Source organism: Centroberyx affinis, unplaced genomic scaffold (genome assembly GCF_046629955.1).
Source record: "Centroberyx affinis isolate AG114_WGS23_722 - 3 ecotype Tasmania unplaced genomic scaffold, CSIRO-AGI_Caff_v1 ptg001583l_1, whole genome shotgun sequence".
NCBI classification, from domain to species: domain Eukaryota; kingdom Metazoa; phylum Chordata; class Actinopteri; order Beryciformes; family Berycidae; genus Centroberyx; species Centroberyx affinis.
In genome coordinates, this window is record NW_027280033.1 from 25,117 (window position 1) to 41,390 (window position 16,274).

A 16,274-nucleotide genomic window follows, 5' to 3' on the forward strand; every position below is an offset into this window, starting at 1 on the left:
TTCATCATCCCCATTGTCATTTCCCAAACGAGCGACCTTTGACTACGTGGATGCACAGATAGAAATGTGTTTTTTTTTGCCTGACTCGTATTATGACTTCTATGTTATCAGACTTTGAAAATGTCACTGGCCCTGTATCAGTCCTTCCTGGCTCACTGTTCTGCAAAGAGACTACGAGAGCTTGTCAAGGGAAATGGAAAATGATACACAGGGGGAGGTTATACAGGGCCATGTGTGGATTCAATTGTGGGATATGAAAACTGGCAAAACTGGTGTAAATAATTGGGATGTGTGGTCACAATGGTTAAAAAGGCCCACCTGATATTGGCCTGTGAGGTGTCAGTGAGGGTCAGATCTTATCAGGCGGACCAGAATTCATGGCAGCATGCCTGATTCGGTCTGAAAGGTTCACTTCATGAGAGCACAGTTCTTTCCATTCACCATATTTTTATCATTTTTACTTCTGAACGGGATGACCTTTATATTCTACCCCTCCTTTTACTACTCTTTAAACTGGTAGGACTAGTTAATTTTGTTGAGTATCCACAAGTGTCTGTAAGGTGGCCAACCTGAACATTCATTTTGTAACTACATCAAATTCTGAGTACTCCTTTTTGCTTTAATTTGACTAATTTATTTAGCCCCTAAACTATATATACTTACTTACTGACTGATAGCTAAATAGCTAATGTCTGGCAAGCATCCTAGCTGATTAAGAACAGAATATTTAAACTCAAAACACATCTTAAAAGGGGGAAGAGATGGAAATTATGATCAAACACAAAAGAACTATATACATATAGACATGTCAACATGGTCGAACAGCACAGAAACACAAACACATTGGCAATAACATTTGGATGTAGAAATAAGCCAGAGAATTGATGTTTCACCATGGGAACACTTTACACATCAGCATTTTGTTAATGCAACTTCCTATGGTCTCTGAAAACCTGTCAAGTGTCTTTTTCCATATGCATTTTGTACACATTTTGTTTCAGCATGAATAACACAAATCTGGTAGTCAGCATTTATGATAATAATAATGATAATAATAATAATAATAATGATAATAATAATAATAAAAACCTTATTTATAGAGCACTAATCAGAAATAAGGTTAAGTGCTTTGCAAGAAAATATACTGTATATAGAGAGAGCAAACAATAACAAAAAAGCAGACCAAAAAAAAGCATAAGGCAGGCATCATAAATAAAATAAAAATTGATCCTAGATTTTACAGGGAGCCAGTGGTGGGAAGCCAGAACAGGTGAGGAGTCTAGCAGCAGCATTTTTTGGTTGGAAAGACTTTGCTGGCTTAAACCGATGAAAAGGAAGTTACAATAGTGTGTGTGAAAGGAGATAAAAGCATGCATAACAGTGAAGGTTGTTAGCAGATAATCCTGATCTAAGTTTTGCAGGTCTTTTAAACTGGAGGAAGTAAGATTGTGCAACTGACTAAATATGCTTGTCTAGGCATGGGTTGCTGTCAAAAATGATACCAAGGTTTCACATGCACCTATAAGAATGACTTCTGATTTGTCAGGATTTAATTGCAAAAGCTTTGAGACATCTGGTTTTGAAGGTCCTGAAGGCAGTCAGCTTGCTTCATGTCAGTGTTATTGATGGATAATTACAGCTGTGTATCATCTGCATAGCAATGGAAACTGATATCATATCTACGAATAACACGCCCTAAGGGAAGCATATGAATGGAGAAAAAAATTAGAATTGGAAACGCATGAGTCAGTGGGTCAGTATGCTAATTAAGTCCATTATGCCATAGTGTCACACCAGATGCCTTTATATGGGAAATTATTTATATCAATATGCTTCTCCTCATACTCACACTCACTGCATGACCCATGATAATTGCATGTTTTCCATATTTAGATGCAATTTAAGAAGTGAAAGTGACAAAAAAATCAGGATTTGGAATCACAGGTGTGCTTCACATACTGCAACACAATTAGATCACGAAGGCCGCTGACATCAGCCATATTGGTTAATTATGCCACCTTTTGGTCTGGGTTTTGTCTCCATAAAGGTCTCTGACTCTATCTCTCTCCCCAATCTGTGCCTCTCTCGGGGAGGGCCTGCATGCGCAGTATGCGTGTCTCCCTTGCAGGGCTCCGAATCCCTTTATAAACCACGCCTGGGTCACCTAGAGAGTCACAAATCTCACAAACACAGAGAGAGCTGAGTGCTGCTCAAAACAAGAAAACAACATACGCAAAGAATTTCTTATCACTATGTGGAAAGCTGTGGTGCTGGCTGTGTGTCTGCTGGTGGCTGGGGTTCAGGCCATGGAGGGCCCAACATACGGTGTGAAGCTCTGCGGCCGTGAGTTCATCCGGGCGGTCATCTTCACCTGCGGAGGCTCGCGCTGGAGACGGTCGCTCAGGAGTGCAGGTGAGACACAGACTCTGTTATCCGGAATAGCTCTTTGGGTCTCTCCTGGTGACAGAAAGATATATATCCTAGGTACAGGGTCAACTGATTGTTTTTGACTTTCTCACTTAATCTTTATTCCTGATTGTTCCGTTCCTCTGGATCCCTATGTATTGATTATTTGTAGAAGACATGAGAATGTGTCCATGAAGCATCTTTTCTGTCTTTAGTTTGTTGCACTGTTTGTTTGTGATTGTGTGCAATTCTGTATCTTATCCAGACAGTCATATGCCAATAAAACAGTAATAGAAAAGGAAGGAAATCACAAGTTGAAGTTAGGCTGCAGATTGAAGGAGAATACTCATTTCATTTGTATGGGTTATGCCGGTAGTCTGGTATAGTTGGTTCAATCAGTATTTATGAATGGAAACAATGCTTTCCCTATGGCAAAGATCACAGAGCTTTTGTATTGTGGCAAGATGTGCACACTTAAGCTACACCAATTAATATCAATACACTGACTTTATGGATCTGTCAAATGTTTATTTGAGCATTTATACCCAAATAAGCTTTATTTTACTATACAGTAATTGGTTCTGAACCAGAAAATATACCGTTTTCTCCAGAAATCCCCCCTGGGACTTCTCACTTTCACCTTTTCCATCTTTTCCAATTCATTCTCGTGACAACACACAGATAAGGGAGTGGGACAAACTCTGTTTTATTTCTGGCTATAAGAAACAAGCGTGAGCCTTTAATAAGATACATTAAACTGTTTTGAAGCATAGCTTTGCACAGCAAGCTTCATCGTCCCACTTCACTGTGTCCCATGCAGGAGAGCTTTCAGAGGATCCATTCAGCCCCCGAGAGGAGGAGTCCTCAGAGGGCTGGAGTCAGGACTCCGTGGTGGAGGGTCTCTTCCAAAGGACCGGTGACCTGGGCCTCCACAGCCAGCCCAGAGACGGGCAGGAGGGGGTGTTCAGCAGGCCCGCCCGTTCCTTCATCTCCGAGGAGATCCTGGAAGCCCTGCGCAAGGCCGACCGCAAGGGCCGCGACGTGGTGGTGGGTCTGTCCAACGCCTGCTGCAAGTGGGGCTGCAGCAAGAGCGAGATCAGCTCCCTCTGCTGAGAATCTACCTCCACCATCCCCAGCACACACACAGGCATGGGAACACACATACAGTATACACACACACAGGGAGACAAGAGCCCATGCACACATGCACACACACGTTTTTTCCCACTTCTCTCTTTCAACGCACTCATTTCTCCTTCCCCGCCATGAATCTTCAATCATTTTTCTTGTCTTGAGCTGTGTAAGCTGTTTGGAGGGACTGATAATGTTGTACTCATTTTTAGTATCTGTGAAATCTATGGAAAGGGCTGCCAAGTGTTGAAATATGTTTGTATGTTTTTATTTATTAAGTGCATTCTAACCTTTGTAAAGAACAGCCTCCTTCTCCAAAACCAAGCTGTCCTTCTCAACTTTTTGTCACACACATTTTAATAAAAAAAAAATATTTGCATTACCTATATTCTGACTTTACATTTCACTGTTCCCTCACCAGCAACTCGCCGGGGTTTTTAAAGAGACTTACTTGCGTGTATGGCATACAAACAGACAGCAGTTGTTTCCCAGTTGACATAGTGTGCCTGGGAAGATAAAATGCATGCCAAACAGGTGACTCCCTCATGAGACCAGTGCCAGCAGGTACCACCCTTGGTCAAGATCATCTGACGCAGACATTACAGTAATGAAACGCCTGGATGCTGTTGTATTCTGAAATACAATTAAATCCTTTTTTTTTTATCAATGTATATATTTTTTAGACTGACCAAAGTAGCCTGTAACAACAATCACTGATTGAGAGAAAGTCATATTTGCGGCCTATGGGTAGTATCAGTTTACATAGCTCATATTTTTAAACCCGGGGGCAGGGAGAATGTGGATGTGACGAGGATCCCTCCGGGGCCACACATGAACACAGGAAGTTGCAGTTACATGGTACGTGCCTCAGTCAGCTGAGCCACCAGGACGCCCCGACACAACTCAGCGCCTTGCCTAGCTTAAATACAGGTGGTCTTTCCTCCACTGCAAAAGCCTAAAGGTTTGTCCCACTGTATCTACAATATGCTGTCCCACTGATAAAGTAAGACAACTCAGTTTACTTAATTTACTTTATTTGACTTAATTTCAAAATTCAAACATCATGTTATTTTTTTTTGATGCACCGATAAGTTTTATGCACTTATAACAAAATTTAGCAGAGTGCAGTTTAACACACACACACACACACACACACACACACACACACACACACACTGAACTCCTTTCTGCAACACTGTGTGTGTGTGTGTTTGTGTGTGTGTGTGCCATGCCTCCTAACGGCCACTAGGGGCAGATAGGCTAACCGTGAGTGAGTGAATGACTGAATTTATTAATGAATTGTTGAGTGTGTGTGTGTGTGTGTGTGTGTGTGTGTGACGAGTGAGTGACTTTCTGAACCCATGTGGTGCTTAGCATCTAAAAAGTTATCTCGCCAATCTCACCGTGTGCTTTGATGTGAGCTTCACGTGAGCCTCCTCTCTGGAGTCTGCCCCCCCCCACCAGCCCCCATCTTCACGTCATACCGTGAACGATGTCATGGGATTTTTCTGAATATGGTTTTACTGCTATGGGCCATTCCACTTATCTGTCAAAGAATCCGAAATCCAGTGTCACACTTTATATGACTGAACTCACCTTATAGTTGATAGTTTTGCTACATGACACCGTTATCAGACCTTTATCAGTTTTTCATAAGGGAATGGGAAGGGGCTACTTACAGTGGCTCCGAGTGGTGTCTGGGTCCTTGAGGGTGTTCCAGGGGGTCCCAGACAACATCAGGAATGGTTTAATTTCACTATTAATTCAAATTCAAATTTTCTTTATTGGCATGACAAATATTCTAATATAGATACTATTTCAATAGGCGCACACCGAGCGAGGTACAGACATCGAGGCTTTTGTAAAAAGTCCACTATGAAGAAAATTTACGTGAAATTCAATTTAAATGCGGCTAAAATTTTCTTTTGCCATTTGATGCTATTGCCAAAGCATCAAATTGCTAAGGATGATAATCGTATTCATAGGTTTCATTCTGACTGTTTCCTCCCCGCCCACAGTTTTGGTAAATTTACTGTAGCTATTGGCCCAATTCTAAGTCACATCAATCACTAGGTTGTATCTTCTCAGGCGGACACACTCTTTATTAAAAGGGGGTGCGTGGAGCAGTCCGCCTCTGTTCGGGGGTCCAGCACATGAGAAGGTGTGCGGTCCTGTGGACAGGCGGGTTTGTAAACTGTGTGCAGGGAAATTCCAGAAAGGGGCGGACTCATGGGCGGGAACCCGGATCCGGTTAACTGCTCAACTTCAACTTCAGCCTCGAGCACAACTCTATCAGTAAATCGTGCTGATGATATCGCTACATGATGCAAGTTCATCTCGAGGTTTCTCGTCATAAGGTAAATAACTGTAGTCTACATAATACAGACTAACCTATCCGAAAACCCCTGTAGAGCGATATGGTCTACGAGCTCCGGATGGCCACTTTTATAGGACGTTGGGGCTATTTATGTCATAAAAAGACTTATATGAAAGTGAACATAATACATAAAACAGGTGCATTAATAGGCCTATCGTAACGATCAATGGGATTTTGAGTTTAGCAGAGTGGGCTATAATTATTATTATTATTATTTGTGCATTGTTTTCCGACAGCCCAAGATATTACGTAGGCTAACTTGATAATACATTCAACACCAAACTGCAATGTGTGCTCGATGTAATGCCACTGCCTGTGGGAAGACGGCGAATTGGTTTAAATTCTAACACGTAAAGTACTAAGTAGTATTGTGACAAAAACATCAATGGAGTGCTAGATGCCACGGAGAAAATAATAAGCGATATTGTCTAGGCTTAATCTGCTTCACAGTGTGTGGCTGCCAACCTGTACCTGTAACCTATACCTCTGTGTGTGTGTGTGTGTGTGTGTGTGTGTGTGTGTGTGTGTCTTCCACAGGTGCTAGAGGCCTGGGTCCAAATGTAATGGCCAGACCTGGGACCAGATGGATTCTGTCCATCTTGCTGGTCAACCTGCCAAAATGTTTAGCTTCACCAGGTAATTCTACAGGTAGAACTACAACTGAAACACAGAGAACTAGCCTCAAACATGTTTTCATGCACATCTAATGGCACTGAAGAATGCCACAAACTATCCATCCTGAGGAATGATTTCTCTTCATGCATACGAGGACAAGGTGTGTTGTGATAAAAGGCACAGACGTCAAGACGGTCACATGCCTGCAGACCTTCACACTTGTAGGCTGACCCGATGATTTTGTATTTCTGTTTTTGTGCTGAAGAGGAAGTAGTAACAAAGTACAGTCATTCAAGGCAGCCAGACTGCTCATTTCCTGTCAGCACTCTTGTATGTGTGTGTGTGTGTGTGTGTGTGTGCAGCCCTTCATATGATCAAAGCTAAGCGTGCAGGGTTTCCAGAAATGGGTGAAGGTAGTGGGTAGGTTGCTGTGAAGAGCTGGTGATGGTGTGTGTGTGCGTGTGTGTGTGTGCGTGTGTGTGTGCGTGTGTGTGTGCGTGGGTGTGTGTGTGGGTGTGTGTGTGTGTGTAGGTAAGTGGGTGGGGGACTCTTTCTGTGTCTGGCCTGTGGTTGTGATCAGCCTTCTGTATCCATGGTTGTGTATCTGTCACTTTCTCTGTATCTGTATTTCTTTCTCAGAATCTCTCTCTCTCTCTCTCTCTCTCTCTCTCTCTCTCTCTCTCTCTCTCTCTCTCTGAATCACAATCAGAATGGTTTTATTAGCACAACAATTATGTTTGTATTGCCAAAACACTCATGGATATTGATAAGGATTACTGTAAAATGAACACATTAAGTAAAAGCTTATAAAGTTTATACCTGCATAAAATATTTACAAATATAGTTTAACAAAATAAAAATTAATTAAAACAAATAGCCACACACAAAACAATGAATCAATACTGGATGATCAGGAACTGTTACATAAATATGCAAAATCTGCAGCAATATCAGATGTATGGCTCTCTCCCCCAGTACATTTTTTTTTATCTGTTAGGGTTTGGAAGGCCTTGATTCCATCATGAAACTCTGGGACGTACTCATCTGTGAGAGGGAGATATATAGGGAAACCTAAAAGGAAAAGTATATAATTTTCAATCTCACATTATTTGCAGTGTGAACAGATATGTTCTGGCCATGAATTGCCAAGTCGTGGTATTTTCTTTTAAAGTTTTTTGCTTTGTTTATTTTGATTTCTTTAAGACGATTAAAATGTGTGTGGTTTTATTTTCTTTATGAATTTAGGTATATGTATCTTTGGGAATTTGTTCTGTGAATCATACACAGTAATGTCATGATAAGTTGTTTCAGGGAATCAGCAGTGCTGAGTTGGCCTGTAGTGACTCATTGCAGTGGCATTTTGGGTCAAACCTTTTTGGATGTTCCCACAACTTTACTGCTCTTTTTTCCACTAAAACAGCCAATGGAAAACAACCTAGTTTGGCTCTGCCTGTCTGCTTGACTCACTTCTGTGAACATCCAATACAATGCCAGTAGTTCTGGTCCCCAGATTTCACTATGACTTTTTTCACGTTCGCTATACAGTACAATTGTCAATTTTTAATTAATTTATTCATTCAATCATTTTTCCATACCCATGTATTCCTATTCAGTGTCATGGTTAGGCAGGGACAGGTCGCCAGTCACTGTCAATTAGTTCTTATGGGTAGATTAAATTTATAAATCCTGTTTTGAATGGTATAGAAGGCCCTGTGTGCTTTATTGTGAAGTCCTGTGTTGCCAAGTTCATTTTTCCTGAACTTTAGTGCCAGTTTGCAAAAGCTGATGGGATCATCCCTCATGTCAGAACGAGTCAAACGCTTTTTAAAATTCTATGAACAGGCAATCGCCTTTCGGTCTCTCTCTTTGTTTCTGCAGGTCCTCCCCCTACCCCCTCTACTCCTGAGTGTCATATCCCTTCTGAGGATCATGACATAAGGATCCACTGTGTCTCGAAGACAGGGCTTGACCATCAGACTGCCACCACCTACAAGCTGCACTGGGAGTCAGACGGCAGCAAGTAAGCAAACCCAGCCACTGTCTTTGTCTTAGTCATATTATAATTTAAAGTTATGATAATAATAATAATAATAATAATAATGATTATCTTCTCTCTCCCCTCCTCTCATCTCCTCTCCCCATATCCTCGTCTCTCCTCTCCCCTCCTCTCCTCTCCTCTCCTCTCCCCTCCTCTTCTCTCCTCTCCTCTCCCCTCCCCTCCCCTCCCCTCCCCTCCCCTCCCCTCTCCTCCCTTCCCCTCTCCTCCTCTCCCCTCCTCTCCTCTCCTCTTCTCTTCTCTTCTCTTCTCATCTTATCTGCAGTCCTCACTGGTCCCAGATGACTGGGACCAGTGAGCGTGTGCATGGGTTTATCCGTCGTGACCAATACTACAGCCACAGTGGTCTGCATGTTTGGGTCCAGGCTGAGAACCAGCATGGTTCTGCCAAATCTGTAAAGATTTCTTTCAACACAGGCGACATCAGTGAGTCAATCCTGGACATCCCCTTTCATGACAATGACAGTTTACTCACTCACTGTCCCTGCCATGTATTTCACACATTCACCAACACTTAACCTGTATAAGCCCTTCATTAACTGACATTAAAACTGACTTGATATTGTAAAAGTACTATACAAACCTAACTGTTTCATTATTATCATTATTATATTAGTAGTATTAGCACTTGAAGCCTTTTTGAAAGCTGGATTCACGATGATTTACCTATATCTACAGGGAAAAGGAGAATGGAGAATACTGACTTGTGATTTATCTCTAATCTCTAATCTCTCTCTCTAACTCATTTTGTTTGGGTGCCTGTCTCTCCCTGTAGTGAGGCCGCCCCCTCCCAGTGTCACACACAGTAGTCAGGAGCCATTTGTGATTTACTGGGAGCCGCGGTGTCATCTGCCTGGGCACTCTGAGGGGAATGCTTATACAGAGTGTGAGGTCCGACACCGGGCCGAGGCAGACCAAGGCTGGCTGGAGGTGAGAGAGAGATCTTGGCTTTGGTTTAGAAGTTTTGTCTCTATATTATTATATACTGTTGGGTTAGATTGGCATGGGTTTATGAAGGCCGATACCAATACCAGTATTTAGATAGCTGATATTTTGTGCCAATAATCAATATCCTTAAATGTGACCATGTTTATGGTCAAATTTCTTGGCAGGGTGAAAATGCCTCTGAAGCATTATTTAGACCATGGAACACTAAAACCTTCCATTGAAACCCATGATGATAATAATAATAACAGTAATAATACATGCATACTTGTGTGGAATCAGAATTCAGTTTAACAGCTTCCCATAGACAACTACTGTAGTATTGATCAATTTACCATAAATATGTAATCAAACAAACTGCATAATATCCATCATATTGGAGGTGGTTGATATCCAGTATTTAATAGAAGGCCAATATTGGCCTTTGCTTATATATTGACAAACCAATATATCAGTCTAACTGTACTATATTGTAACATAAAGGCCTAAAACCTTGACCATTTTTTGTGTATTTTTTGAGGTGCCATATAATCTCTGGTGGGGTGAACACAGTTGCATGTCATAAAAAACAATTTTTGAATTTTTTAATTCATTACTTAATTCACCAATACAATGTATGAGGAATTTGATGTATGAGGAATTTGAATTTGAGTAGGCTTTACTGTTTATGCCAGCAGTCATTTTATCACATTCTCTAAATGGTGGATGTCTTACATTGGAATGAAACTAAGTGCAGGGATTTTCTCCTGCTCCTTCTCCCCCATCATCATCATCATCATCATCATCAATCATCATCATCTGTACAATAGCTGATTTGTGTATATAATATATAGTATTTATTCCAGCATTTATTCCAGCATCTTTGCACTCTGCACCATTGCACTACTGTCCCAGTGTTGTTTACATATGTGTATATATATACATATATATATATACTTTCTATACTTTTTTTTTATATATATGCATATTTGTACATAGTAGTTAGATGTTTAGGTTTACCTCTGTCCATTTTGTTGTCCTTGTTTTTAGCTGTATATTTATTCTGTGTAAGTACATTGTGAGCAACGAAAAAACCGGAGTCAAATTCCTTGTATGTGTACATACTTGGCCAATAAAGCTGATTCTGAAACTAATGTAAATAAAATCATGAGCTTTACTGTAATAAGAGTGAAGTGCAAACTCATTGACATACTAGGAGTCATGCTCTAACATAAATCCTTGATACAGAATTGCCTTGTGGATGAAAAACAGCTGAAGATAATCTTGCAACAGTACATTGCTGATTCCTACATGTTGTTGTCAAATGACCGAAGGTTCACACACTGATTGCATGCTCCGGTGCCCTTTTGTTTTTTGTTTTCGTTTTACAGGACGAGGGTGGATTCGGCGTCTATACCTTAGACAGTCCCCAGCCCTACACATACTACCAGTTCCAGGTCCGCTGTTTTTGTGCAGACATCTTCGGCTTGATGAGCGACTGGAGTGCCGTCTACAAAGTGCGGAGTGCAGAAGCAGGTGAGTCCTCACTGGCCATGTCGTCTATGAGTTTGGCATTAGTGAAATCTCGGAGGGGAGGGTCGACAAGTTGTGTGCAGTTGCAGTTTCTTCTGCACATTCCAAGCTGTTTTTACCTGTTGAACTAAAAAGCATTTAGTTGATGCGTGACTACAAGGGCGTTCTTTACTCCATGATCTAAGTTTGACTATTTATTTTATAAAACACAATAAAGCACGGTCACAAACTAGTTTGCTCCCTAGCTCAACAGCTTCTTCTCTCCACTGACTGAAACAAGCATGATGACATTTCTCTGCTAAAACTATGAACCAGTGACAATTGGCAACTAATTTAAGGCAATTAAGATTACACATGAAGCATTTAGAATATAGCTTACACCGACGGTAACGATAAGTAACAGTAATGGATTTCTTTATAAAGAAATATATAAAATCTAAATCTAAACTAGTTTGTGTATAAATGGCTCTCATTTTGTATTACTGCTACTAGGTTCTGATTCTTTGAGGAGCCATTAGCTAACTGAAGACTCTGACATGCACATGCACACACATCCTCTCTCTCTCTTCCCCCACTTCCTCTCTCTAGCTCTCTCTTTCTACAGTAAAAATACAAATTGTTCTACCACCTCTTCCTGGTCAGGTGCAGTGAAAACAAGGCCATGATATACAGCTTTCCTCTGTTTAATCTCTCTCTCCCTCTCTCTCTCTCTCTCTCTCTCTCTCTCTCTCAGCCCCTGTTGGTGAGCTGGATGTATGGAGGGACTGTGGACTCTCCTCAAGCAGCTCTGAGTGTGTCCTGACATGGAAGGTATGCAGACGAATGGCCCAAAATGATTTCTCCTGCATCGGAACACCAAACACTTTATCCAGACTCACCCCCTTCCCATCCACTCCTTCTCCTTGTCTCACCCAGACGCTGCCCACATTTCAGGCTCGCGGCCGCATTCTGGGATATGAAGTCAAACTGTTTTACAGTTACGGCGCCACGGCGCTGCTGAACGTGTCCGCGGCCGAGCCGAGTGGCCAGTTGGTGTGTGATGAGATGCGATGCCACCTCAACTCCTCTCTGAAGGGCGTATCAGCAGTGAGCGTATCGGCCTACGGCGCTCATGGTGCCACATCGCCCGCTCGTCTAGCTATGCCAACGCCAGGTATTGGTTACCAGGGCCATTGTAAAAGCTTTGGAGTATGTAATACCGATTAGAATATTAGAGTTGAAGTTGTGTTTGACATGCAGGGATGCTGCTAGTCGGGGAAAAGGGCGAGAACTTGCATGGGGCCCCAAACCGGAGGGGTCCCTCCAGAGAGGCTAGGGTGGTGGGCCCAGAATTCCTAGCAGCACCCCTGTTGACATGTAGCAGTAATAGTAGTAATACTTTGTGATATTAAAATAATTAGCGGGGTATAGTTACTTTTTGATAGCGTAATATCAAGTGTTTGGAAAATGATGCTGCTGTGAGTGTGTATCTGTATATTCTAGTGTTCCTTCATTTGTATCTGTGCCTCCATTCTTTCATTTTTTGTGTGGCTTGGTAGAACTAACGTGGCCATTTTTCTCCTGCTAAGGTAAAAATAATGATGAGCAAGCTGTTCATCTCAAGATGGATTCAGAGAGCCTCAATGCATCCTGGGATCTGCCCTCTCAACTCTCTGACAACCTGAAGGAATATGTGGTGCAATACAAGCAGGCCGGACGTCCTCCAGTCCAGGGATTTGATTGGGTCAGAGTCCACAAAAGCCAAGCAACAGGAACTCTGAAAGGTGTGTCTAATGTCAGTGTCAAAAGTAAACAAGATAACCCTGTTTCTTAAAAATCCAATGGAGCAGCACCAGACAATGTTAAAGAATTTGAAGAAAATGTCACTTTGTGATAATTACAGATTACAATCTTGGTGCTCTTTATTCTTGTGAGTGAGTTGTTCATGTTCACAAATACTGACTGAGTCATCCAAATTCATAGGAATTTTGCTTTAGGGTTAGACTTTTCCTCTGCTGGCTAGATTTTCAGAATGGCAATTTTACCCATAGGTTTTACCCGTGTCTTTGTCTCCATCTACAGGTCAATTTGAGAACTGTACTGCCTACCAAGTGTCATTGTTTACAGTATCCCACAACAGTAGTATCCACCACCTTTCATCTGTGATTGGATATTCCCTTCAAGGAAGTATGTATTTCTGCATGGAGGAATTGTCCTTTGGCAATCGTCTCAGAAACTACAGTACTGTGCAAAAGTCTTAGGCACCCAAGAGTTTTTATATAAATTGTGTCTTAGATGTTTATTCATTTTTTCGATATTTAGAAACTTTTCATTTAATTATTTTTGAAAGCATCTTCGCTTTACTTTTTTTAACATGTGCCTAAGACTTTTGCACAGTACTGTATATTCCTTTTTTTTGTGTGTGCAAATTTTAGCATACACTGAGCATCCTCTTGTCACTTCTCAGTCTCCTCCAAAGTGCCTTCATTTAAGGTGATTACTATCGAAGCCACGCATGTCACCTTGTTTTGGAAGCCTGTTCCACTGCTCCAGAGGAAAGGGGTGATTCTGTGCTACCAAATAGGAGTAGACCAAAAAGGTACAGCACAACAATATATGATTATATGATAATATATGATAATATATAATAATAATATTTATTAAACATAGGAATGGCAAGTGATTTTGGAAAGAAAGTGCACAGTAAGGTAGATTGTTTTACTACTGAATATCCTGTTAAGATACATTTGTTGTCATTGGTCTAAAGCTAAAGGCCTTTTCACAATAAACCTGACAATGCAAAATTGTTTCAAGCTTTACAATCCCAGCCAGGGCCCATATCAAAGTTTGTTTTTTATTAGTAATTTAATGGGATGCATGTATAAAAGAAAAGATAGACACTTGAACAGAATAGAATTGTATGGGCCAGCAGAGACGAGTGCAGTTATAGGCAGTTTTGATAGAAATGATTAGACATTTAGATGACTTAACCTGATTGTTCTTACAACCTGTTTTTCTCTCCTAGTGAAAAATGTGAGTGCGTCCCCACAGCATGACAGTATGACTTTTGTGCTGGAGCACCTCAGTCCGGGCCAGGAGTATGAGGTGTGGATGAGGGCCGTGACCGAGGCTGGGCCTGGAGCCAACACCACCACTAGGTTCAAGACAAAGGACCAGGAGGCCTTTGGTACTGCAGCACATGTTAACCATTTGCTAGTCCTATTTGACATGACGAGCTTATGATAGGATGTGCGATAAAAGGTCCTAAGAGTTTCTGAGGAGTCTATTTTGATAAGTCTGAGAACATAATAAAGGAATCAACCATGTTGGATCAATGTATGATTGGTTTAGATGCATCATTAATTAGATTATAGAGTAAATCTCTCTCTCTCTCTCTCTCTCTCTCTCTCTCTCTCTCTCTCTCACAGGTTACAAATTAGTCCTGGTATTGGTTGCAGTCATATTCTGTGCTTTTTTAATCAGGTGAGGTCTTGCACAACAGCTTGTGTTTTTCACTTGTGTTTTGTTTCTCAAGCTCTTTTCTCTTAACTGTCTGATCTATAGGTCTGACACATCACAAAATGTAACATTTATTATTGCTAATTGCTACCATAGATGGGTTTGGCATAATCCTTTCTTAACACCAGAAAGAATTATACAACACCAGACTTCCAGACTTAACTGCTTTCTGTCCATACAATCTCTGGTTCAATAAAGCAATCTGTGTTGTAATATATTCTTAACCAATGAATAATCTCTGACATTTTATCTTTTTGACCCTAGTTTGGCCTTGTGTGCCTGTAGAGTAGAAAACAATGCGTGTCTCCTGCTGACTCTGTGTTGCTATGAGAAAGTGCCGGATCCCAGCAACAGCCACATTTTCAGACACATGAAGCATCAGGTGAGAGACTGACTGACTGACTGATAGGGCCCTTTGTCTTCATTGGATCCTGTATCTAATCTCAGAATAGGGATTCCTGTTGATCCCCAATAATGGGTGTATTTTACCATTGCGGATAAAATCCATTCCACTGATAACTGCTTGTCCCATTTACAATCACACGTCTGCCAGTCTAGCCTTACAGATGTGCATAATAGAGTCCAAGTGAAAGCTAGTTCTGGGTTTCTGTGATTAATGTGCAGGACGGCATGAGTTTATTATCCATAACCAAACTGTGTGTGTCGTCCCTGTAGTTTAACGACCCCTTGGCCTGGATCTGTGTCCCTGTTGTTGAGCCCCATCCCAAGATCTCTCAGTTGGAGGTTGTGGAAAGGCAGTCCCAGGCTTTTGAGTCCAGCCCAGAGAATACCTCTCGCCCCGATGGACAATTGGTGGGAGACGAGTGCTCCCAGACGGACAGAGAGGGGGATCAAAGGGAGGATGCTGTCAGAGAGGAGGAGTGTGAAAGGACAGAGGGGAGGCGCAGATATGGAAGAGAGGAATACAGCAAAATGATTGACTCGGATGAGGAAAGGGACAGGGAGGATTCTTTGAGCTCATCGGAAGAAAAAGAGTTCACTTCAGGTTATGAAAAACACTTCATGCCCACTCCCATGGAAATACTGGAAGTTTGACCATATCTCCACCTCTCATCTGTGTATATTAATGTCAAATGTGTTTTATATTTTTGTAAAATGGAAAAAAGATGTGGAACTTTGTGTTATGTCTGTCTGCAGTCATTTTCAATGTTGATGCAAAATAACTGTCTAGCCCAACGAAAGTTGGGGTTGAAAATAAGCTATCAATGTTTTTTGTTTCTTTCCTTGTTGGGCAAAGGGTCATTAAGTCAAAAATGAGGAAGTGCATTCCCCTGGTCCAATCAACAAAAATATATTAAATGTGTTTTGAAATATTAAATCAAAAGCTGTATTCAAAGAGGAAAAGGTAACACAAAACACTTACTGAGTTTGCAGTACAATATAATTTCTTTATGGTCCACACACACACATGAAATCAAGTCAGTCTATTTTTTGGCTAAGCACCCTTCATTGAAGACAACTGTTATTGAAGTAGTGTACCCCGTCTTCCTCCTTAGCTACTGTCAGTGAGTTAACTTGTTTGTGTTTTGGTTCATGGCTTACAAGTAGACTAAAGGCTGTGAAGCTCCACATAGTGCTTTGGTACCTATATCCACAATGTCTTGGTAAGACACTTGGAAATAACTAAAAGCTCTGCCATTTTTTTTGTTTCATGTTACTGTAGTGATAGAAGAGGAATCCTACTGAACTATTCTGCGTCAGGTCACCGTCGCC

General features: G+C 41.4%; 2 protein-coding genes across 3 annotated transcripts; both read left to right on the forward strand.

Moving 5' to 3' along the window:
• The first annotated feature begins 2,252 nt into the window (after positions 1–2,252).
• Positions 2,253–3,519, forward strand: LOC139651040 (relaxin-3-like). Its single transcript, XM_071527869.1, has 2 exons — positions 2,253–2,412; positions 3,227–3,519. Exons 1-2 carry the CDS (start codon positions 2,253–2,255, stop codon positions 3,517–3,519), a joined length of 453 nt encoding a protein of 150 aa, XP_071383970.1.
• A 2,227-nt stretch (positions 3,520–5,746) lies between these two features.
• Positions 5,747–15,917, forward strand: il12rb2l (interleukin 12 receptor, beta 2a, like). Of its 2 annotated transcripts, XM_071527863.1 has the most exons (15): positions 5,747–5,894; positions 6,452–6,550; positions 8,408–8,549; positions 8,851–9,011; positions 9,361–9,515; positions 10,901–11,045; positions 11,776–11,852; positions 11,958–12,195; positions 12,611–12,805; positions 13,104–13,208; positions 13,489–13,620; positions 14,047–14,208; positions 14,450–14,504; positions 14,805–14,922; positions 15,216–15,917. In XM_071527863.1, the coding sequence occupies exons 2-15, from the start codon at positions 6,478–6,480 to the stop codon at positions 15,594–15,596; spliced, it is 2,139 nt and encodes a 712-aa protein (XP_071383964.1). In that variant the 5' UTR covers positions 5,747–5,894; positions 6,452–6,477; the 3' UTR covers positions 15,597–15,917. The 2 variants fall into 2 exon arrangements, with proteins under 2 accessions (XP_071383964.1, XP_071383963.1); XM_071527862.1 differs by lacking the exons at positions 5,747–5,894; positions 6,452–6,550 and adding an exon at positions 6,575–6,689 and having other exon boundaries at positions 8,372–8,549.
• The last annotated feature ends 357 nt before the right edge of the window (positions 15,918–16,274 follow it).

Coding starts and splice junctions, on each gene's coding strand:
- il12rb2l (XM_071527862.1), top strand. CDS start 6,602: ATGTTTTCATGCACATCTAATGGCACTGAAGAATGCCACAAACTATCC. Junction 12,196..12,610: donor TCTAGCTATGCCAACGCCAG/GTATTGGTTACC, acceptor TCTCCTGCTAAG/GTAAAAATAATGATGAGCAA. Junction 12,806..13,103: donor AGCAACAGGAACTCTGAAAG/GTGTGTCTAATG, acceptor CTCCATCTACAG/GTCAATTTGAGAACTGTACT.
- LOC139651040 (XM_071527869.1), top strand. CDS start 2,253: ATGTGGAAAGCTGTGGTGCTGGCTGTGTGTCTGCTGGTGGCTGGGGTT. Junction 2,413..3,226: donor ACGGTCGCTCAGGAGTGCAG/GTGAGACACAGA, acceptor TGTCCCATGCAG/GAGAGCTTTCAGAGGATCCA.